Source organism: Oncorhynchus mykiss, chromosome 15 (assembly GCF_013265735.2).
Source record: "Oncorhynchus mykiss isolate Arlee chromosome 15, USDA_OmykA_1.1, whole genome shotgun sequence".
Lineage (NCBI taxonomy): Eukaryota > Metazoa > Chordata > Actinopteri > Salmoniformes > Salmonidae > Oncorhynchus > Oncorhynchus mykiss.
Genome location: NC_048579.1, coordinates 62634997 through 62661489, shown reverse-complemented (window position 1 = coordinate 62661489; position 26493 = coordinate 62634997). Strand labels below are relative to the sequence as shown.

The window sequence follows — 26493 nt, the reverse complement described above, 5'->3', positions numbered from 1 at the left end:
GAAGCCACTTTTCTTCCAGGACAACCTTGTACGTGGCTTCATTCATACTTCCTTCACAAAGGCAAATCTGCCCGATTTCCAGCCTTGCTGAAGCACCCCCAAATCATCACCGATCACCAAATTTCACAGTGGGTGTGAGACCTGGAGAGGCCTACAAGCCACAGTGTCTCGCACCCACTGTGAAAATGTGTCTTTGTGAAGGACACATGAATCAAGTACAAAACTTTTTTCCTTCTGCTCTGACAATTTGGGTTTTGGTTGAGTTAAGGCCTAGTTTGTACTGTAGCCTTGTCTGCCTGAAGAAGACCATGTCTTTCCAAATGTTGATTTTGTATCACGCTGTATGAAAACTAACTTGAGGAAGCAGCCAACAGTGAGAAGAACTTATCATTACAGACGTGTGTGTTCAGTAGAAGTGGTGCTGATGGGATCAGTAGTGCTGTGATGTTGATTCAATAAAGCTAGTCTCCCTGATGTCTGTCAACCCCTATCTGTCTCCTCCTTATGGCTTCCTGGAGTAACTTCCCACCACAACACTCACACTATCTCTGTCTTGCTATATTTAAAGGAGATTATCAATCTCTCTCCCTCTCTCTATTCTCCATCTCTGGTCCCTTTCCATGGACTCCTCTCATTATTTACCTTTTTTTTCTCTCCGTCTGGTCCATGTGACGGGTAATATCAGGTAGTGTAATTAAAAGCAGCACGGTGTGTGACCCTCTGGGAGCTGTTCCAATGCTTCCTTAAGCCTCTGAGACACCAGGATAGGACATTGTGTGTGTGTGTGTGTGTGTTTCAGGGAGTGATAAGGTGTTTTGGGGCAGCTCTCTAAGTGAGGGTGTAATATCACACTGACCCCATCATTCTCTGCCCGGTAATACCTCACACAGCCTGTCTTACACCTGGGAGACAGCCCCCGACGCACAGCTATACATCACACAGTCTGACACACATCACGCACATGAAGACACGCACACAGACACACACACACACACACACACATACATGCAGACACAGGTACGCACATAGGTACACTCAGAATCAGCGGGATCTCACAGATTCAGCATGAGTTGCTGTGAGACAATCTGTCATACTGCCATAATCCAAGTAGAGGTGGGATGTGTGAAGAGGCTCATCCTGACACACACCTACCTACCTACCTACCTACCTACCTACACACACACACACAGCAGGAGACCCTGAGTAATTCACACATAGCGCTCAATCTTAGATGCTTCATCCTAAGTCAACACTAGTCCTTAGGATTGAGGAGACACAGTATACATCCCAAATGGCACACTATTCCCCTATTTAGTGCACTACTTTTGATCAGGGCCCAACTCGCTCTGGTCAACAGTAGTGCACTGTATAGGGGAAAGTGCACCATTTGGTATGCAACCACAGACCAATATACAGTACCAGTCAAAAGTTAGAACACACCTACTCATTCCAGAGTTTTTCTTTATTTTTACTATTTTCTACATTGTAGAATAATAGTGAAGATATCAAAACTATGAAATAACACATGGAATCATGTAGTAAGTGTTAAACAAATCAAAATATATTTTATAGCCACACTTTGCCTTGATGATAACTTTGCACACTCTTGGCATTCTCTCAACCAGCTTCACCTGGAATGGTTTCCAACAGTCTTGAAGGGGTTCCTACGTATGCTGAGCACTTGCTAGCTGCTTTTTCTTCACTCTGCGGTCAAACTTATTCGAAACCATCTCATTTGGGTTGTGGTCAGGTGATTGTGGAGGCCAGGTCATCTGATGCAGCACTCCATCACTCTCCTTCTTGGTCAAATAGCCCTTACACAGCCTGGAGGTGTGTTGGGTCATTGTCCTGTTGAAATACAAATGATAGTTCCACTAAGCGCAAACCAGATGGGATGGCGTATCGCTGCAGAATGTTGTGGTAGCCATAATGGTTAAGTGTGTTTTGAATTCGAAATAAATGAATGACCGTGTCACCAGAAAAGCACCATCACACCACCTCCTCCATGCTTCACAGTGGGAACCACACATGCAGAGATCATCCGTTAACCTACTCTGCGTCTCAAAGACATGGCGATTGGAACCAAATATCGCAAATTTGGACTCCTCAGACTGAAGGACAGATTTCCACCGGTCTAATGTACATTGCTTGTGTTTCTTGGCCCAAGCAAGTCTCTTATTGTTGTCCTTTTAGTAGTGGTTTCTTTGTAGCGATTCAACCATGAAGGCCTGATTCACAGTCTCCTCTGAACAGTTGATGTTGAGATGTCTCTTACTTGAACTCTGTGAAGCATTTATTTGGGCTGCAATTTCTGAGGCTGGTAACTCTAATGAACTTATCCTCTGCAGCAGAATACTCTGGGTCTACCTTTCCTGTGGCGGTCCCAGTTTCATCATAGTGCTTGATGGTTTTTGCGACTGCACTTGAGGGAACTTTAAAAGTTCTTGAATTTTTCCGCATTGACTGATCTTAAAGTAATGATGGACTGTCTTTTCTCTTTGCTTATTTGATCTGTTCTTGTCATTATATGGACTTGGTCTTTTACCAAATACAGTTGAAGTCGGAAGTTTACATACGTTGGAGTCAATAAAACTCGTTTTTCAACCACTCCGCACATTTCTTGTTAACAAACTATAGTTTTGGCAAGTCTGTTGTGTCATGCACAAAGTAGATGTCCTAAGTCATTTTTCCAACAATTGTTTACAGACAGATTATTTCACTTATAATTCACTGTATCACAATTCCAGTGGGTCAGAAGTTTACATACACTAAGTTGACTGTGCCTTTTCAACAGCTTGGAAAATTCCAGAAAATTATGTCATGGCTTTAGAAGCTTCTGATAGGCTAATTTACATAATTTGAGTCAATTGGAGGTTTACCTGTGGATGTATTTCAAGGCCTACCTTCAAACTCAGTGCCTCTTTGCTTGACATCATTGGAAAATCAAAAGACATCAGCCAAGACCTCAGATAAAACATTGTAGACCTCTACAAGACTGGTTCATCCTTGGGAGCAATTTCCAAACGCCAGAAGGTACCACGTTCATCTGTACAAACAGAAGTACGCAAGTATGAACACCATGAGACCACGCAGCCGTCATACCACTCAGGAAGGAGACACGTTCTGTCTCCTAGAGATGAATATACTTTGGTGCGAAAAGTGCAAATCAATCCCAGAACAACAGCAAAGGACCTTGTGAAGATGCTGGAGGAAACTGGTACAGTGGGGCAAAAAAGTATTTAGTCAGCCACCAATTGTGCAAGTTCTCCCACTTAAAAAGATGAGAGGCCTGTAATTTTCATCGTAGGTACACTTCAACTACAGACAATGAGAAAAAAACATCCAGAAAATCACATTGTAGGATTTTTAATGAATTTATTTGCAAATTATGGTAGAAAAGAAAAAAGCAGCTTGGGTTGAATAAATCAACTGTGGGAGCAATTATTAGGAAATGGAAGACATACAAGACCACTGATAATCTCCCTCGATCTGGGGCTCCACGCAAGATCTCACCCCGTGGGGTCAAAATGATCACAAGAATGGTGAGCAAAAATCCCAGAACCACACAGGGGGACCTAGTGAATGACCTGCAGAGAGCTTGGACCAAAGTAACAAAGCCTACCATCAGTAACACACTACGCCGCCAGGGACTCAAATCCTGCAGTGCCAGACGTGTCCCCCAGCTTAAGCCAGTACATGTCCAGGCCCGTCTGAAGTTTGCTAGAGAGCATTTGGATGATCCAGAAGAAGATTGTGAGAATGTCATATGGTCAGATGAAACCAAAATATAACTTTTTGGTAAAAACTCAACTCGTCGTGTTTGGAGGACAAAGAATGCTGAGTTGCATCCAAAGAACACCATACCTACTGTGAAGCATGGGGGTGGAAACATCATCAAAGAAACCAGGACGACTGATCCGTGTAAAGGCAAGAATGAATGGGGCCATGTATCGTGAGATTTTGAGTGAAAACCTCCTTCCATCAACAAGAGCATTGAAGATGAAACGTGGCTGGGTCTTTCAGCATGACAATGATCCCAAACACACCGCCCGGGCAATGAAGGAGTGGCTTCGTAAGAAGCATTTCAAGGTCCTGGAGTGGCCTAGCCAGTCTCCAGATCTCAACCCCATAGAAAATCTTTGGAGGGAGTTGAATGTCCGTGTTGCCCAGCAACAGCCCCCCAAAAATCACTGCTCTAGAGGAGATCTGCATGGAGGAATGGGCCAAAATACCAGCAACAGTGTGTGTGAACCTTGTGAAGACTTACAGAAAACGTTTGACCTCTATTATATACCCTTTGTTGGCAATGACAAAGTATTGAGATAAACTTTTGTTATTGACCAAATACTTATTTTCCACCATAATTTGCAAATAAATTCATAAAAAATCCTACAATGTGATTTTCTGGAATTTTTTTCTAATTTGGTCTGTCATAGTTAAAGTGTACCTATGATGGAAATTACAGGCCTCTCTCATCTTTTTAAGTGGGAGAACTTGCACAATTGGTGGCTGACTAAGTACGTTTTTGCCCCACTGTATATTAGTATCTATATCCACAGTAAAACAAGTCCTATATCGACATAACCTGAAAGGCCGTTCAGCAAGGAGGAAGCCACTGCTCCAAAACTGCCATTTAAAAAAGCCAGACTACGGTTTGCAACTGCACATGGGGACAAAGAATCATACTTTTTTGAGAAATGTCCTCTGGTCTGATGAAACACAAATAGAACTCTTTGGCCATACTGACCATCGTTATGTTTGGAGGAAAAAGGGGGAAGCTTGCAAGCCGAAGAACACCATCCCAACCGTAAAGCACGGGGGTGGCAGCATTATGTTGTGGGGGTGCTTTGCTGCAGGAGGGACTGGTGCACGTCACAAACTAGATGGCATCATGAGAAAGGAAAATTATGTGGATATATTGAAGAAACATCTCAAGACATCTGTCAGGAAGTTGAAGCTTGGTCGCAAACGGTTCTTCCAAATGGACTATGACCCCAAGCATACTTTCAAAGTTGTGGCAAAATGGCTTAAGGACAACAAAGTCTAGGTATTGGAGTGGCCATCACAAAGCCCTGACCTCCTATAGAAGACCTTTGGGCAGAACTGAGAAAGTGTGTGCGAGCAAGGAGGCCTGCAAACCTGACTCCGTTACACCAGCTCTGTCAGGAGGAATGGGCCAAAATTCACCCAACTTATTGTGGGAAGCTTGTGGAAGGCTACCCAAAACGTTTGACAATTTAAAGACAATGCTAGCAAATACTAATTGAGTGTATGTAAACTTCTGACCCACTGGGAATGTGATGTAAAAAATAAAAGCTGAAATACATCATTCTCTCTACTATTATTATGACATTTCACATTCTTAAAATAAAGTGGAGATCCTAAAACTACATTTTTACTAGGATTAAATGTCAGGAATTGTGAAACCTTTAAACTTTTTTTGGGCTACGGTGTATGTAAGCTTCCGACTTCAACTATTGGTCTTTCTTCTGTATGCCACCCCTACCTTGTCACAATACAACTGAATGGCTCAAACGCATTAAGAATGAAATATATATTCCACAAGCTTTTAACAAGGCGCACCTGTTAATTGAAACGTATTCCAGGTGACTACCTCATGAAACTGGTTGAGAGGATGCCAAAAGTGTGCAAAGCTGTCATCAAGGCAAGGGTGGCTACTTTGAAGAATCTCAAATCTAAAATATATTTTTTGAGTTAACACTTTTCTTTTGGCTACTACATGATTCCATATTTGTTATTTCATAGTTTTGATTTCTTCACTATTATTCTTCAATGTAGAAAGTAGTACAAATAAAGAAAAACTCTGGAATGAGTAGGTGTGTCCAAACCTTGACTGGTACTGTAGGTGCAATCACCTATCTTGATAATCACACAGTATTTAATTTATCATTATAATACTTTGATGCTTTCCTATGCAATATTATACAGTACTATATGACTCAACAGTGCTCTATATTATTACATTACGGTTCTATAAGACTAATGCAATCGATATAATGTTGAATTTTCTCAATATTCCAAAATACAGTGCTTTGCAAAAGTATTCAGACCCCTTGGATTTCTTCACATTTTATTGTGTTGCAAAGTAGGATTGAAATGGATAAAACAAATTGTAATGTTTGTCAACAAATCTAAACAAAATACTCTTTCAAAGTGGATTTTTTTTCAACACTTTTTTTAAAGATGAATAAAAAATAAATAAAATATATTAGTTGCATAAGTATTCAGCTTCCTGATTCCATACATGTTAGAAACACCTATGTCAGCAGAACAGAACATGTATGTGGGTACTGTATGTTCTCTTCTCTCAAAATACCCTTCTACACTGGGTGTACAAAACATTAGGAGCACCTTCTTTAGAACAGCCTAATTTCGTCAGGGCATGGACTCTAGAAAGTATTGAAAGCGTTCCACAGGGATGCTGGCCCGTGCTGACTCCAATGCTTCCCACAGTTGTGTCAAGTTGGCTGGATGTCCTTTGGGTGGTGGACCGTTCTTGATAAAACTGTGATAAACCCAGCAGCGTTGTAGTTTTTGACACAAACCAGTGTGCCTAGCACCTACTACCATACTCTGATCAAAGGCACTTAAATCTTTTGTCTTGCCCATTCACCCTCTGAATGGCACACAATATACAGTGCCTTGCGAAAGTATTCGGCCCCCTTGAACTTTGCGACCTTTTGCCACATTTCAGGCTTCAAACATAAAGATATAAAAATGTATTTTTTTGTGAAGAATCAACAACAAGTGGGACACAATCATGAAGTGGAACGACATTTATTGGATATTTCAAACTTTTTTAACAAATCAAAAACTGAAAAATTGGGCGTGCAAAATTATTCAGCCCCCTTAAGTTAATACTTTGTAGCACCACCTTTTGCTGCGATTACAGCTGTAAGTCGCTTGGGGTATGTCTCTATCAGTTTTGCACATCGAGAGACTGACATTTTTTCCCATTCCTCCTTGCAAAACAGCTCGAGCTCAGTGAGGTTGGATGGAGAGCATTTGTGAACAGCAGTTTTCAGTTCTTTCCACAGATTCTCGATTGGATTCAGGTCTGGACTTTGACTTGGCCATTATAACACCTGGATATGTTTATTTTTGAACCATTCCATTGTAGATTTTGCTTTATGTTTTGGATCATTGTCTTGTTGGAAGACAAATCTCCGTCCCAGTCTCAGGTCTTTTGCAGACTCCATCAGGTTTTCTTCCAGAATGGTCCTGTATTTGGCTCCATCCATCTTCCCATCAATTTTAACCATCTTCCCTGTCCCTGCTGAAGAAAAGCAGGCCCAAACCATGATGCTGCCACCACCATGTTTGACAGTGGGGATGGTGTGTTCAGCTGTGTTGCTTTTACGCCAAACATAATGTTTTGCATTGTTGCCAAAAAGTTCAATTTTGGTTTCATCTGACCAGAGCACCTTCTTCCACTTGTTTGGTGTGTCTCCCAGGTGGCTTGTGGCAAACTTTAAACAACACTTTTTATGGATATCTTTAAGAAATGGCTTTCTTCTTGCCACTCTTCCATAAAGGCCAGATTTGTGCAATATACGACTGATTGTTGTCCTATGGACAGAGTCTCCCACCTCAGCTGTAGATCTCTGCAGTTCATCCATAGTGATCATGGGCCTCTTGGCTGCATCTCTGATCAGTCTTCTCCTTGTATGAGCTGAAAGTTTAGAGGGACGGCCAGGTCTTGGTAGATTTGCAGTGGTCTGATACTCCTTCCATTTCAATATTATCGCTTGCACAGTGCTCCTTGGGATGTTTAAAGCTTGGGAAATCTTTTTGTATCCAAATCTGGCTTTAAACTTCTACACAACAGTATCTCGGACCTGCCTGGTGTGTTCCTTGTTCTTCATGATGCTCTCTGCGCTTTTAACGGACCTCTGAGACTATCACAGTGCAGGTGCATTTATACGGAGACTTGATTACACACAGGTGGATTGTATTTATCATCATTAGTCATTTAGGTCAACATTGGATCATTCAGAGATCCTCACTGAACTTCTGGAGAGAGTTTGCTGCACTGAAAGTAAAGGGGCTGAATAATTTTGCACGCCCAATTTTTCAGTTTTTGATTTGTTAAAAAAGTTTGAAATATCCAATAAATGTCGTTCCACTTCATGATTGTGTCCCACTTGTTGTTGATTCTTCACAAAAAAATACAGTTTTATATCTTTATGTTTGAAGCCTGAAATGTGGCAAAAGGTCGCAAAGTTCAAGGGGGCCGAATACTTTCGCAAGGCACTGTGTCTCAATTGTCTCAAGGCTTAAAAATCCTACTTGAACCTGTCTCCTCCCCTTCAGCTACACTGATTCGAAGTGGATTTAACAAGTGACATCAATAAGGGATCATAGCATTCACCTGGTCAGTCTGTCATGGAAAGAGCAAGTTTTTGTAATGTGTTGTACACTCTGTGTACGTGTTCTTTCTCTCAACAGACCCACATATAGCATGCCTTCACAAAGTATTCACACCCCTTGACTTTTTCCACATTTTGCTGTGTTACAGCCTGAATATAAAATAGATGAAATGTGGATGTTTTGTCAGTGGCCTACACACGCAATACCCCATAATGTGGAATTTTTTTAAAACATTTTTACAGATTTATTAAATATTAAATACTGAAATCTAGTGAGACAAAAGTATTCAAACTCTTTTGTTATGGCAAGCCTAAATAAGTTCAGGAGTAAAAATGTGCTCAATAAGTTGCATGGACTCACTCTGTGTGCAATAATAGTGTTTAACATATAGATTTTAACGACTACCTCATCTCTGTACCCCACAAATCTGTAAGGTTGAGCAGTGAATTTCAAATACAGATTCAACCACCAAGACCAGGGAGATTTTTGAAGGGCACCCATTGGTAGATGGTTTAAAAGAAAATGGCAGACATTGAATATCTCTTTCAGCATGGTGGAGTGATTAACTATGCTTTGGATGGTGTATCAGTACACCCAGTCACTACAAAGATACAGGCGTTCTTCCTAATTAAGTTGCCGGAGAGGAAGGAAACCACTCAGGTATTTTACCATGAGGCCAATAGTGACTTTAAAACCGTTAGTTTAATGGTTGTGATAGGAGAACTGAGGATGGATCAACAACGTTGTAGTTACTCCACAATACTAACATAATTGACAGAGTAAAAAGGAAGCCTGTGCAGAATAAAATATATTCAAAAATGTGCACCCTGTTTGCAACAAGTCACTTAAGTAATACTGTAAAAAATGTGGCAAAGCAATTAATTAACTTTTAGTCCTGAATACATAGTGTTGTTTGGAGAAAACACAAAACATTACTGAGTACCACCACTGGTGATTTTAGCAAGTAAACCAAGTTAATGGCACCATAACGGTGACAACAAAGCAACAAAAAAGAACTCGCAATATCAACTAGAATTACTGAACTTTTTTCTTCAAAAATAATATTTGGAATGGAAGAGTCACTGGCAAACATGGTTACAGACCTAACAACATTTAAATAGAATCTCCTCATGGTTACAGACCCAACAACATTTAAATAGAATCTCCTCATGGTTACAGACCTAACAACATTTAAATAGAATCTCCTCATGGTTACAGACCCAACAACATTTAAATAGAATCTCCTCATGGTTACAGACCCAACAACATTTAAATAGAATCTCCTCATGGTTACAGACCCAACAACATTTAAATAGAATCTCCTCATGGTTACAGACCCAACAACATTTAAATAGAATCTCCTCATGGTTACAGACCCAACAACATTTAAATAGAATCTCCTCATGGTTACAGACCCAACAACATTTAAATATAATCTCCTCATGGTTACAGACCCAACAACATTTAAATATAATCTCCTCATGGTTACAGACCCAACAACTTTTAAATAGAATCTCCTCATGGTTACAGACCCAACAACATTATATAGTATCCCTTCCTCATGGTTACAGATCCAACGACATTATATAGTATGCCCTCCTCATGGTTACATACCCAACAACATTATATAGTATCCCTTCCTCATGGTTACAGACCCAACAACATTATATAGTATGCCCTCCTCATGGTTACATACCCAACAACATTATATAGTATCCCTTCCTCATGGTTACAGACCCAACAACATTTATATAGAATCCCCTCATGGTTACAGACCCAACAACATTATATAGTATCCCTTCCTCATGGTTACAGACCCAACAACATTATATAGTATCCCTTCCTCATGGTTACAGACCCAACAACATTTATATGGAATCCCCTCATGGTTACAGACCAAACAACATTATATAGTATCCCTTCCTCATGGTTACAGACCCTCCTCATGGTTACAGACCCTCCTCATGGTTACAGACCCAACAACATTATATAGTATCCCCTCCTCATCGTTACAGACCCAACAACATTATATAGTATCCCCTCCTCATCGTTACAGACCCTCCTCATGGTTACAGACCCTCCTCATGGTTACAGACCCAACAACATTATATAGTATCCCCTCCTCATGGTTACAGTCACAACAACATTATATAGTATCCCCTCCTCATGGTTACAGACCCAACAACATTATATAGTATCCCCTCCTCATGGTTACAGACCCAACAACATTATATAGAATCCCCTCTTCATGGTTACAGACCCAACAACATTTATGTAGAATCCCCTCATGGTTACAGACCCAACAACATTATATAGTATCCCCTCCTCATGGTTACAGACCCAACAACATTATATAGTATCCCTTCCTCATGGTTACATACCCAACGACATTATATAGTATCCCTTCCTCATGGTTACAGACCCAACAACATTATATAGTATCCCTTCCTCATGGTTACAGACCCAACAACATTATATAAAATCCCCTCATGGTTACAGACCCAACAACATTATATAGTATCCCCTCATGGTTACAGACCCAACAACATTATATAGTATCCCCTCCTCATGGTTACAGACCCAACAACATTATATAGAATCCCCTCTTCATGGTTACAGACCCAACAACATTTATGTAGAATCCCCTCATGGTTACAGACCCAAGAACATTATATAGTATCCCCCCCTCATGGTTACAGACCCAACAACATTATATAGTATCCCCTCATGGTACCAGATCCAACAACATTATATAGTATCCCCTCCTCATGGTTACAGACCCAACAACATTTATGTAGAATCCCCTCATGGTTACAGACCCAACAACATTATATAGTATCCCTTCCTCATGGTTACAGACCCTCCTCATGGTTACAGACCCTCCTCATGGTTACAGACCCAACAACATTATATAGTATCCCCTCCTCATCGTTACAGACCCTCCTCATGGTTACAGACCCAACAACATTATATAGTATCCCCTCCTCATGGTTACAGACCCAACAACATTATATAGTATCCCCTCCTCATGGTTACAGACCCAACAACATTATATAGTATCCCCTCCTCATGGTTACAGACCCAACAACATTATATAGAATCCCCTCTTCATGGTTACAGACCCAACAACATTTATGTAGAATCCCCTCATGGTTACAGACCCAACAACATGATATAGTATCCCCTCCTCATGGTTACAGACCCAACAACATTATATAGTATCCCCTCCTCATGGTTACAGACCCAACAACATTATATAGTATCCCTTCCTCATGGTTACAGACCCAACAACATTATATAGTATGCCCTCCTCATGGTTACAGACCCAACAACATTATATAGTATCCCCTCCTCATGGTTACAGACCCAACAACATTATATAGTATCCCCCCCTCATGGTTACAGACCCAACAGCATTATATAGTATCCCTTCCTCATGGTTACAGACCCAACAACATTATATAGTATCCCTTCCTCATGGTTACAGACCCAACAACATTATATAAAATCCCCTCATGGTTACAGACCCAACAACATTATATAGTATCCCCTCATGGTTACAGACCCAACAACAATATATAGTATCCCCTCCTCATGGTTACAGACCCAACAACATTATATAGAATCCCCTCTTCATGGTTACAGACCCAACAACATTTATGTAGAATCCCCTCATGGTTACAGACCCAACAACATTATATAGTATCCCCCCCTCATGGTTACAGACCCAACAACATTATATAGTATCCCCTCATGGTACCAGATCCAACAACATTATATAGTATCCCCTCCTCATGGTTACAGACCCAACAACATTTATGTAGAATCCCCTCATGGTTACAGACCCAACAACATTATATAGTATCCCCCCCTCATGGTTACCGACCCAACAACATTATATAGTATCCCCTCATGGTACCAGATCCAACAACATTATATAGTATCCCCTCTTCATGGTTACAGACCCAACAACATTATATAGTATCCCCTCCTCATGGTTACAGACCCAACAACATTATATAGTATCCCTTCCTCATGGTTACAGACCCAACAACATTATATAGAATGCCCTCCTTATGGTTACAGACCCAACAACATTATATAGTATCCCTTCCTCATCGTTACAGACCCAACAACATTATATAAAATCCCCTCCTCATGGTTACAGACCCAACAACATTATATAGTATCCCCTCATGGTACCAGATCCAACAACATTATATAGTATCCCCTCCTCATGGTTACAGACCGAACAACATTATATAGTATCCCCTCCTCATGGTTACAGACCCAACAACATTATATAGTGTCCCCTCCTCATGGTTACAGACCCAACAACATTATATAAAATCCCCTCATGGTTACAGACCCAACAACATTATATAGTATCCCCTCCTCATGGTTACAGACCCTACAACATTATATAGTATCCCCTCCTCATGGTTACAGACCCAACAACATTATATAGTATCCCCTCCTCATGGTTACCGACCCAACAACATTATATAGTATCCCCTCCTCATGGTTACAGACCCAACAACATTAAATAGTATCCCTTCCTCATGGTTACAGACCCACTAACATTATATAGTATCCCCTCCTCATGGTTACAGACCCACTAACATTATATAGTATCCCCTCCTCATGGTTACAGACCCAACAACATTATATAGTATCCCCTCCTCATGGTTACAGACCCTCCTCATGGTTACAGACCCAACAACATTATATAGTATCCCTTCCTCATGGTTACAGACCCAACAACATTATATAGTATCCCTTCCTCATGGTTACAGACCCAACAACATTTTATAGTATCCCTTCCTCATGGTTACAGACCCAACAACATTATATAGTATCCCTTCCTCATGGTTACAGACCCAACAACATTATATAGTATCCCCTCCTCATGGTTACAGACCCAACAATATTATATAGTATCCCTTCCTCATGGTTACAGACCCACTAACATTATATAGTATCCCCTCCTCATGGTTACAGACCCAACAACATTATATAGTATCCCCTCCTCATCGTTACAGACACTCCTCATGGTTACAGACCCAACAACATTATATAGTATCCCCTCCTAATGGTTACAGACCCAACAACATTATATAGTATCCCTTCCTCATGGTTACAGACCCTCCTCATCGTTACAGACCCAACAACATTATATAGTATCCCCTCCTAATGGTTACAGACCCTCCTCATGGTTACAGACCCAACAACATTATATAGTATCCCCTCCTAATGGTTACAGACCCAACAACATTATATAGTATCCCTTCCTCATGGTTACAGACCCTCCTCATCGTTACAGACCCAACAACATTATATAGTATCCCCTCCTAATGGTTACAGACCCAACAACATTATATCGTATCCCCTCCTAATGGTTACAGACCCAACAACATTATATCGTATCCCCTCCTAATGGTTACAGACCCACCAACATTATATAGTATCCCTTCCTCATGGTTACAGACCCAACAACATTATATAGTATCCCTTTCTCATGGTTACAGACCCAACAACATTATATAGTATCCCCTCCTCATGGTTACAGACCCAACAACATTATATAGTATCCCCTCCTCATGGTTACAGACCCAACAACATTATATAGTATCCCCCCCTCATGGTTACAGACCCAACAACATTATATAGTATCCCCCCCTCATGGTTACAGACCCAACAACATTATATAGTATCCCTTCCTCATGGTTACAGACCCAACAACATTATATAGTATCCCCTCCTCGTGGTTACAGACCCAACAACATTATATAGTATCCCTTCCTCGTGAATAAAAGCACATGAGCTAATCTTTGGACCGTTGTTGTGCTTACTTGAACAGGAAGGTGGCGTGGCGGTCCTTCTTGTGGGCACATTTTGTCATCAAAGGTGCTTTTTTTAAAGGGAACTCTTTAAAAAAAAAAAAATAAAAAAAAAAGGTTGAATCATGATGTCCGTGATCTTCAGGTCGGAGCGCTAGAAAGAGGCCCGAGTTCCCGGTGTGGAATTCTGTTGGATGACCGTTCAAAATGTCATTTCCAAGTTGGAGCTAGTTTTTTCCCCCAGAGTTCCCAGTTGTCTTAAACACGGAAGAAGTCATTCTGGATGGACAGCATGGCTAATGTATTCAACCTTTTCTGGTCCATGGTGTTGCGAGTGAATGTTTATCTTTTTAAGCTTGGAAAAGAGACCATTTCAGAGAGATTATTTAAATCCTTAAACCCAGACTTGGACCACACATCCTCTCCACCAAATAGCAGGCAGGCGAAGCAAAATGGTGATTGCTTTGCAACGCTTGCAGTTAGCTACTGATTCCTTCCAAACCACTCATTGTTGAATTTGCGATTTCCGACTTGTTGTGTAATGTTTATGGCCAATGAGCACCGATACCTTTTTTTTTTTTTATCTATAATTTATTTTATCTATAATTTATCTTCATGTTTCAAGGATGGAAAAGGATTTTCCAGTAGATTGTCGACGTGGTTCATGGTGAGGACTGCTTGTCTAGCTTGCTAGCTAAGATTTTGAAGTAAAATGATCCAATCAAAGCTACGGTAGATATAACGTGATTTGATGTCATTTTATCTGTGGCCAATGACCTTGAGCCTTCTTAAATATGCCCTTCTAATGTAAATCTATGGCAGCACCCAAGGGGACTTAAATTGCCTAGCTTTCCCTGTAGATTCTGCGGTGACGTAGTGTTCCCATGAGTGACAGAACACTGAGCATATCACGGCACAACTAAAGAAGATTACCAACGCCTACGCTCTGTATATTCCGCTAGCTGCCCCTCCACCACAGAAAGCACTGAGCTAGGCTGAAACGCCTGCATTTTGGAGCTGCCTTACTCAAGAAAGAGACCATGTTTTGTATGCGGCTTTATTAACTCAATATTATTTTTAAAAATATTTTACATCGTTTGCTGATATGTGACATGAATTAATGCCAAAATAACATGCCCTAAATGACGAGTCGCCACTGAGTACCACTCTCCATATTTTCCAGCATAGTTATGGCTGCATTATGTTATGGGTATGCTTGTAATCATAAAGGACTTGGGAGTTTTTCAGGATAAAAAATAAACGTAATGGAAACGCAATGGAGCTAAACACAGGCAAAATCCTAAAGGAAAACCTGGAAAACCTGGTTGTCTTTTTTCCACTAGACTCTGGGAGATTAATTTGCCTTTCAGCAGGACAATAACCTAAAACACAAGGCCAAATATACACTGGAGTTGCTTCCCAAGAAGACAGGGAATGTTCCTGAAAGGCGAGTTAATGTTTTGACTTAAATCTATAGCATGACCTGAAAATGGTTGTCTAGCATTGATCAACAACCAATTTGACAGAGCTTGAACAATTTTTTAAAATAATAATGGGCAAATGTTGCACAATCCAGGTGTGGAAAGCTCTTAGAGACTTACCCAGAATGACTCACAGCTGTAATTGCTGCCAAAAGTGCATCTACAAAGTTGGGTTGTAAATTAGATATGTCTGCATTTCATTTTCAATAAATTTGCTAACATTTCTTAAAACATGTTTTCACGTTGTCATTATGGGTTATTGCGTGTACATGGGTGATCATTTATTTATTTTTTAATCAATTTTGAATTCCGGCTGTAACACAACAAAATGTGGAATAAGTTAACAGGTATGACTACTTTCTGAAGACACTGTATGTTCTGTTTTCTCAATATACCCACATTTATCAAATATATCCCCAGATCTCATACCATCCTCATTTAACCTTCATTCATTTCCCTAGTTACTCTCACACCGACACACGTGTACAGACACACACACACACACACACACACACACACACACACACACATACGTAGACACGCACACAGTACTGTAGATGGATGTGAGGAGTTTAGATGAAGGCAGTTGCCTGTCGGTAGTGTTGTCAGACCTCACTTCTCTTCTCTAGGTGATTGAAGACCAAGAGAAGACATCCAACCTTATCTCACCTTTTCACACTCGCTGTTGTTGCGCTCCATCTCTCTGTTCCCCATAGGACGTCTCTCACACTAATGGTATCTCTCCTCTCTCGCTCTGTCTTTCTCTCACTCTCTTTTACTCGCTCACTTTGTGTGTGTCTCTATCTCTGTCTGTTTCTCACTCTCCCTTTCTCTCAGGTGTTCATTCTGTTTTTTTCACTTTTCATCTCCCCATTGGAACCCCTCTCTCAATCTCTCTCTCCTTCATCATAAGCTTCTGCTTCGGTAAGAATTGGATAAAATGAGAGCTTTCTGCTCCTCTCTCTCCTTTCTGTCTCTGTCTGTGTGTGTGTTATGGTTGTTAAATGTGCGCTAACAAGACCCAGGTGGCCAATGAGGAGAGTGAGAGGAGTCAAGGTTAATATGACCTTCCCCTGGAAAGGTGGAAAGGGGGAGAAAAGAAAGAGTATATTCGTGAGGGAGAGAATCATAGAGAAGGGTGAGAGTTAAAGAGAGAGATGGAGGTAAATTGTGTGATCTGTGTCCCCCATAAAGCTAAATAATCCATCTGTAAATATCTTGTTGCTGAAACCCTGTTAATAATGTTTAATAGTCAGTCGGCTAACAATATTGGACGAGAAATGTAAATTATGCTGATTGGTCCGTTCAAGTCTCCCGATGTAACGTCACAAACACCTAGTTTAGTAATAAAAAGGCTCTCCGTTGCCTTCCCATGACAACGGTGCATTTTCTAATGCTTGTAGATACAGCATTCTTACACCACAGTCTATGTCGGTAAATAGATTGGATGAAGTCATCCGATAAGACATGGTGGAGCGAGTCAGTACGAGAGAACCTTGTCAGTGTAGATCTGTTGTTCCTCCCCAGCCATAACACCACGTACTGATAGTTCCCAACAGAGAAGCTGCAGGAGAGCCATGCCACACTCCACGCAGAGCAGAGACATGCCTCATAAAATACACGCACACTACCTGTCACATCACATACTTTAAATCACAGTTCTGTGCTATGTGGTGGCTTTGTGTGTATGTGGGTTTGGGGTGGGTGTTTTTTGTGATTTTGTTGTTTGAGGTTTTGTTTTTAGGCTTGTGTTTTTGTATAAATTAAATGTGTATTTCGGATAGAATTACGATCAGACACAGTACAGTTATTATATTTGTGTGTTCATATTTTTCTTATTCCAAGATCAAAAGATACATCTCGGTGTTTGAAAGAGCCAGCTATTGTCACCGTTCCCTTGAGTAAGGACCACCCAAACTGCTCATTGACTGCTCTCTGCTCCAGCTTCTCCAACTTAATGTGTGTTTGCGTGTACGTACACACACATATATACATACAAACACACACACACAAACACACACACACACATCTATACATTCTAATGTGTAAAGCATGATCTGTCTGGTACAAAATGACTGGTAGTTTAGGAGTGCAGACAGTCGGTCTCTAACAGACAGACAGAGAGACAGATCTTTCATCAAGCAGTGATGAAACCGTGCGGTTTGGTAAAAGCAGAAGACTCATTTCTGTCTCGGTTGAACTAATAAAGTATTCTCCTTCTTCTTCAGCTAGAGCCGTGATCTAGCCTTGTTCAGCTTTTGCTACGTCCCAAAAGCTATCCTATTCTGTTTATAGTACACTACTTTTGACCAGAGCCCTATCCAAGCAGTGCACTATAAAGGGAATAGGGTGCCATTTGGTTGGCAGCCCTGAGTTTGGCCTAGCTACAGTATATCTCTTCTCAGGCTCATGGCGTAAACACAACATGATATAGTGAAATATTTATCCCCCCCAAAGCCTGTTGTTCCGATGCTCCTCTCATTAAACCTGGGTTAATTGTCTTTGTCTGTGGGAGAGGGAGGGGGCATGTTATACCTTACACCCTGGGAAGAGATGGAGAAAAAGAGAGGCAAGATGTGGGAGAGAGTTAGGGAAGAGAGGGAAAGGTAGGTGGAGAGAGAGACACGCAGACACACACACACGCAGACACACACACACGCAGACACACACACGCAGACGGACAGACACGCAGACAGACCGACACACACAAAGGTAGAGGGTTAGGGAAGAGTGGGAGAGGTAGGTGGAGACAGGAGAGAAACAGACACACACACACACGGCCTTGCCAGGACAGAGAGTACATATGCATATAGAAATTGAGACAATGCCGTCCTTTCCGAGAGAGAGAGGAGAGGGAGAGAAAGGGAGGAAGGGATGAGAGAGATGGAGGAGTTAAAGAATTAACTGCATCAATATTTCATTAGGTGGAGCCTTTGTTGAATAATGCAGCCGTTGTGTCAGACAGCGTTTCCCTCTCTCTCCGCTTGGTTCTGGGTGCTGACACACACACACACACACACACACACTTGAGTGTACAAAACATTAAGAACATGCTCTTTCCATGACAGACTGACCAGGTGATTTCAGGTAAAAGCTTATTGATGTCACCTGTTAAATCCACTTCAATCAGTGTAGATGAAGGGGAGGAGGCAGGTTAAAGAAGGATTTTCAAGCCTTGAGACAATTTAGACATGGATTGTGTATGTGTACCATTCAGAGGGTGAATATTTAAGTGCCTTTGAACGGGGTATGGTAGTAGGTGCCAGACGCACCAGTTTGAGTCAAGAACGGCAACTCTGCTGTGTTTTTCACGCTCCACAGTTTCCCGTGTGTGTCAGGATTGGTCCACCACCCAAAGGCCATCCAGCCAACTTGACACAACTGTGGGAAGCATTGGAGTCAACATGGGCCAGCATCCCTGAGGAACGCTTCTGACACCTTGTAGAGTCCATGTCCTGATGAATTGAGGCTGTTCTGAGGACAACATTGAGGGAGGTGGTGTTCATATTTGGTACATCAGTGTACAGTTGTAATATAGGCCTACAGTGTACTGGTATTCACCTAGTTCACCCACAGTTCTCTCACCTTTTATTTGATCATCTCTCTCCCTCCATCTCCTTTCCTGTGGCTACCTTGTCCCAGAGCCTGTAGGAGTTGAACAAGAGCAAGATTGTTCATCCACATATAAACACCTGCCTCTCCATCTCTCTCTTTCCCTATTTCTCTCTCTCTCCTCCCATCCAATTATCTCTCTCTCACTCACACACACTCTGTTGTGTTGTGACTGGGCCAGGCAGGCTGTGTTTCTATCATGTAAGTCTTGAGTTTTTCCCTGGGCAGCTTCAATAGACAGACCTGCTCAGCTCTGCAAAAGCTGGAAGCACCTGTCACAGCCAGTTTATTCCAGTGGACTGGGTTATGGTTGTTTCTACACATACTGACACACACACATACTCTCAGTATACAAGCCTGCATATTAACATACTCACACACACACACATACTCTCAGTATACAAGCCTGCATATTAACATACTGACACACACACACATACGCTCAGTATACAAGCCTGCATATTAACATACTGACACACACACACATACTCTCAGTATACAAGCCTGCATATTCACATACTGACACACACACACACACATACTCTCAGTATACAAGCCTGCATATTAACATACTGACACACACACATACTCTCAGTATACAAGCCTGCATGTTAACATACTGACACACACACACATACTCTCAGTATACAAGCCTGCATATTCACATACTGACACACACACACACATACGCTCAGTATACAAGCCTGCATATTAACATACTGACACACACACACACACATACGCTCAGTATGCAAGCCTGCATATTAACATACTGACACACATACTCTCAGTATACAAGCCTGCATATTCACATACTGACACACACACACACACATACTCTCAGTATACAAGCCTGCATATTCACATACTGACACACACACACACACATACTCTCAGTATACAAGCCTGCATATTAACATACTGACACACACAGGCTCTAGTGTACTGTATGCACTCTAGCATAAGCTAATACTCACTAGACACACACACAGTACATATACTAACACATTTAGTCAGTGTGTGTGTTAGACTGGTTGTTATTCTATATTAGTATATCCATGCAGATATCATCATCATCATCATCATCAGTGTTAATTTTAGAAGACTTGGCAGGAGGGGGCAGCAAGCTGTGCTGTTGGATTGGAAAGTTTTCTAACTCATGAGATCTCAAGATGGCACACACACACACACACCCAAGTACAAACACACGCACACAAACAAAAACAGCTTACAGTACACGTATGCGCGCACACACACACACACACCAGGACATTGCATCTTTCTGCTTCGCTAACACCATCATAAATCAATGGCAGCACAGTAATAGTGTTCATATCAGCAGCACCATCTGTTCTATAGAGGACACACACACATTCCATCATGACTTATACTGCAGTATTCTCTTGGTGGTCATTAGACCTTTGTCAAATAAGGCTCCTCTTGTAGTGTGTGTCTGTGTGTACCTATAGTACAGTGACTCTGTCCCTGTCATGTTCGTTCCCTCCCTTGCCCCTGTCTTCCCCTGCATCATGTACACCACATGGACACACTGCCCCCAACACACAGAAAAATACTGCACCAAACATCTTAGATGTAAAATTGCATGACTAAGATCTCTTCGGCAAAACGTCAAAATTAATGACGGATTTCTTGGAATAATTCAGACTATTTTGAGGAAGTATATCCTGGCTACGGCATGTCAAAATGGACAAACAGTACAATTTCTGCATTTTCCTCCTTTTTCAAGCATAGGTCTTTCAAGGCAGTATGCGAGCACACTCGTTCGGTTCGGCTAGCCGTGTTCGGCTAGGCATCAGCCGAACTGTGGCATGCTGACGCCTTTAGCAGGAACCACATTTTCTCTCCTCTCTCTCTCTTTTCTCTCTCTCTCTGGGGTTAGAGTTTGGAGGATGTGGAGTTAAGTCCTCTCTTCTCCTCTGTGTCATTCTCGTTCTCTTTATTCGGTCGCTTCTAATCCCTTGCTGGTGGTCTCTTTATTCTCATCCCTTGCTGGTTGTCTGTCTTTATTCTCACCCCTTGCTGGTGGTCTGTCTTTATTCTCACCCCTTGCTGGTGGTCTGTCTTTATTCTCACCGCTTGCTGGTGGTCTGTCTTTATTCTCATCCCTTGCTGGTTGTCTGTCTTTATTCTCATCCCTTGCTGGTTGTCTGTCTTTATTCTCATCCCTTGCTGGTGGTCTGTCTTTATTCTCATCCCTTGCTGGTGGTCTGTCTTTATTCTCATCCCTTGCTGGTTGTCTGTCTTTATTCTCATCCCTTGCTGGTGGTCTCTTTATTCTCATCCCTTGCTGGTTGTCTGTCTTTATTCTCATCCCTTGCTGGTTGTCTGTCTTTATTCTCACCCCTTGCTGGTGGTCTGTCTTTATTCTCATCCCTTGCTGGTGGTCTTGTCTTTATTCTCATCCCTTGCTGGTTGTCTGTCTTTATTCTCATCCCTTGCTGGTGGTCTTGTCTTTATTCTCATCCCTTGCTGGTGGTCTGTCTTTATTCTCATCCCTTGCTGGTGGTCTTGTCTTTATTCTAATCCCTTGCTGGTTGTCTGTCTTTATACTCATCCCTTGCTGGTGGTCTTGTCTTTATTCTAATCCCTTGCTGGTTGTCTGTCTTTATTCTCATCCCTTGCTGGTGGTCTTGTCTTTATTCTAATCCCTTGCTGGTTGTCTGTCTTTATACTCATCCCTTGCTGGTTGTCTGTCTTTATTCTCATCCCTTGCTGGTTGTCTATCTTTATTCTCATCCCTTGCTGGTGGTCTTGTCTTTATTCTCATCCCTTGCTGGTGGTCTGTCATTATTCTCATCCCTTGCTGGTGGTCTTGTCTTTATTCTCATCCCTTGCTGGTGGTCTTGTCTTTATTCTCATCCCTTGCTGGTGGTCTTGTCTTTATTCTCATCCCTTGCTGGTGGCCTTTCGATCAAAGGATATTTACAAGAGAGATTGATGAGTTTGAGAGACTAGGAGTTTTTGTGCACCCATGAGTGTGTGTGTGTGTGGGGAGCTGTTTTTCTTTCCTCTGAGACTTAATCACACTTCCCTCCCTGCCTCCCCCTCCTCTCAGTATGTGGTACCACCTCCTCCATCACGGAAATCTGTCAAATAGGAAGAATAGTACTTTATTTTTATATCCATCTGTTACTACAAAAACCTTCTCTCTGTTGTCAACAGGCAGGACACATGCACACACGCACTCACACACGCACGTACACGCACGCACGCACGCACACACACACACACACATACACATACACATACACACCACTCCAAGTACAGCACTACCTAGAGTTATCTAGGGTTGAGAGCATTGCTGAAAGCAGTAACTATCTATATCCATGGGTCCATATCTGTGTTGCCCAGTCTGGGATTAGAATCAGCAGTCTTACAGCTACAGTACAGGGTTTATTTATTATTAACTCGCCTCACTAGCTCTCCTCTCTCTCCAAATATTTATATGGAAATGGAGGGTGTGTGAAAGAAAGGAGGGGGGAGAGAATAAAATGAGAGATGGGGAGAGAGATAGAGGGAGAGATCTTAGTGGTGTTAAATATTGAAGACCTTTGTCTTGTTGTGTTGCATGGTTATGTAACCTGTGTGTGAGTGAGTGAGTGACACACGGGGATCTGAAAGGGAATCGCCTACCGGACCTTCTCCATCTCTCCTTCCCTCCATCTCTCCTTCTCTTCTCCACAGAAGCATACCTCATTAAGTCAAAACAGACATCCTGTTGTTCCTCCTATTTGTTTTAATGAGACTCTCCATTCCTCAGTCTTCATAGATCTAGAATAGTCAGCTTGAGGCCTTATGGAGCTCAGTCACCCCACTTCACTGCAGCCTGCTCCATACGCTGCTCACACAGTGGTGTTGGTATTCCACAGACCGTGGCCAAAACCCCTGCAGAGGTTTGTAGTGTACAGACCGAGCCATTACACAGCATGGGCCTCACACTCATAGACTAGAGATAGGGGGGTACAGAGTGGCAGACAGTCAGACACACCACACACACAAATATGAATGAATGCTACAAACTCCTCAAACACACAAAAGGGGCCTCATTTGCAAGCTGTACTTGCAGGGGAATGGAAAATGAGACCCCTTTTGTGTGTTTGAGGAGTTTGTATGATTCATTAATATTTCTGTGTCTGTGGTGAGTTTGTGCGTGCGTACATGTGTCTGCGTGTGAGAATGTATGTGTGTACTTGAGCACGATGGTACAAGGATACTACTAATTCTGCAACAATTGACGCTGCATACACTCTCTCGGAGACAGACTTGTCCTGGTTTTTCCTCAGACCCACAATAACATCTGGGTCTTACAGTCTGACTTGTCCTGGTTTTTCCTCAGACCCACAATAACATCTGGGTCTTACAGTCTGACTTGTCCTGGTTTTTCCTCAGACCCACAATAACATCTGGGTCTTACAGTCTGACTTGTCCTGGTTTTTCCTCAGACCCACAATAACATCTGGGTCTTACAGTCTGACTTGTCCTGGTTTTTCCTCAGACCCACAATAACAGCTGTGTATTCTTCTGACTTGTCCTGGTTTTTGCTCAGACCCACAATAACAGCTGGGTCTTACAGTCTGACTTGTCCTGGTTTTTCCTCAGACCCACAATAACAGCTGGGTCTTACAGTCAGACTTGGCTTGGTTTTTCCTCAGACCCACAATAACAGCTGGGTCTTAGAAGCTGCTAGGTTTCTCCCTTCCACTAATGGAATTGAGGAAGTGGAAATATGTTCTGCAGGGAGATAAGTGGTTTGATGATGCTGTCTGTTTTCATTGGCTTGATAAAAGAGCGAATATGAATATTATTCTGGGAAATGTGGAAGATTGGCATGTCTTCGTTTGAGACACCTCCTGCGCGCACACTTGATATGATTGACTTGGTGCCTTTTGATAGTGGATTCCTGAGGTGGAACTTCAATGAAAAAATTACAGCTTAGCAGGTCGCATTAAACAGAATTGGTTAGCAAAACTGTGTGTGTGGCTGACAAGACCAAACTGCATCACTGATCTATTTATTAGAAGGGCTCTTACAGGGTACTGTACATCAGTGGTAGGAGCTTAGAGAGACACTTAAACTGATAACTCTCTCACTGTCTGTCTCTCTCACCCTCTCTCATTCTCTCTCCCTCTTGCCCCTGCTCTCTCTCTCGCTCTCCCTCATAGTGGTGGAACGTGGAGAAAGGAGAGGCCCTCCAGACCTTCTACCCGACAGGAGCCAATCTGAAAAGGATCCACGTGTCACCTGACTTCTCCACCTTCGTCACCATCGACAATATCGGAATCCTCTACATCCTGAAGAAGGTGGAATGAGGAGGCATAGCTCATTAGTCTAAAGTGGTTTCCTTATAGCTCATTAGTCTAAAGGGGGCGTAGCTCAATAATGGAAATAATTCTCGTCTCCTCTCCTTGCATTGATCTGAAAGAGCCAGACAGGTGAGAGCCAATGTCTGTTAGTCATCTGCCATGTTGCTTTAGCCTGCGTTCTCAGATTAGAGTAGGAGATCTGCTAAAGGACAATCATTTCTCCTGCTCTGCCTTCTGCATGCCATAACAGTCAAACAATCACATTAAATACATCATTTCTCCTGCTCTGCCTTCTGCATGCCATAACAGTCAAACAATCACATTAAATACATCATTTCTCCTGCTCTGCCTTCTGCATGCCACAACAGTCAAACAATCACATTAAATACATAATTTCTCCTGCTCTGCCTTCTGCATGCCATAACAGTCAAACAATCACATTAAATACATAATTTCTCCTGCTCTGCCTTCTGCATGCCACAACAGTCAAACAATCACATTAAATACATAATTTCTCCTGCTCTGCCTTCTGCATGCCACAACAGTCAAACAATCACATTAAATACATAATTTCTCCTGCTCTGCCTTCTGCATGCCATAACAGTCAAACAATCACATTAAATACATAATTTCTCCTGCTCTGCCTTCTGCATGCCATAACAGTCAAACAATCACATTAAATACATAATTTCTCCTGCTCTGCCTTCTGCATGCCACAACAGTCAAACAATCACATTAAATACATCATTTCTCCTGCTCTGCCTTCTGCATGCCACAACAGTCAAACAATCACAACAAAATACATCATTTCTCCTGCTCTGCCTTCTGCATGCCACAACAGTCAAACAATCACATTAAATACATCATTTCTCCTGCTCTGCCTTCTGCATGCCACAACAGTCAAACAATCACATTAAATACATCATTTCTCCTGCTCTGCCTTCTGCATGCCACAACAGTCAAACAATCAGAACAAAATACATCATTTCTCCTGCTCTGCCTTCTGCATGCCACAACAGTCAAACAATCACATTAAATACATCATTTCTCCTGCTCTGCCTTCTGCATGCCATAACAGTCAAACAATCACATTAAATACATCATTTCTCCTGCTCTGCCTTCAGCATGCCATAACAGTCAAACAATCACATTAAATACATCATTTCTCCTGCTCTGCCTTCTGCATGCCATAACAGTCAAACAATCACATTAAATACATCATTTCTCCTGCTCTGCCTTCTGCATGCCATAACAGTCAAACAATCACAACAAAATACATAATTTCTCCTGCTCTGCCTTCTGCATGCCATAACAGTCAAAACAATCAGAACAAAATTGATATCCTGACAAAATGAACTATTCTGCTTTTCTTATTGTATCAGGGGACCATATTTTTTTTTATTTCACCTTTATTTAACCAGGTAGGCTAGTTGAGAACAAGTTCTCATTTGCAACTGTGATCTGGCCAAGATAAAGCATAGCAGTGTGAACAGAAAACACAGAGTTACACATGGAGTAAACAATTAACAAGTCAATAACACAGTAGAAAAAAGGGGAGTCTATATATACATTGTGTGCAAAAGGCATGAGAAGGTAGGCAAATAATTACAATTATGCAGATTAACACTGGAGTGATAAATGATCAGATGGTTATGTACAGGTAGAGATATTGGTGTGCAAAAGAGCAGAAAAATAAATAAATAAAAACAGTATGGGGATGAGGTAGGTGAAAATGGGTGGGCTATTTACCAATAGTCTATGTACAGCTGCAGCGATCGGTTAGTTGCTCAGATAGCAGATGTTTGAAGTTGGTGAGGGAGATAAAAGTCTCCAACTTCAGCGAGT

At 41.7% G+C, this 26493-nt stretch overlaps 1 protein-coding gene across 1 annotated transcript in view; it reads left to right on the top strand.

Moving 5' to 3' along the window:
* Window positions 1–25852, top strand: part of LOC110490568 (apoptotic protease-activating factor 1) — a 76730-nt gene extending 50878 nt beyond the window's left edge. Inside the window, exon 27 of the mRNA XM_036944935.1 lies at window positions 24508–25852. Coding sequence (XP_036800830.1) covers window positions 24508–24654 — 147 coding nt within the window. The 3' untranslated portion in view covers window positions 24655–25852. The remainder of the gene's footprint in view (window positions 1–24507) is intronic.
* The last annotated feature ends 641 nt before the right edge of the window (window positions 25853–26493 follow it).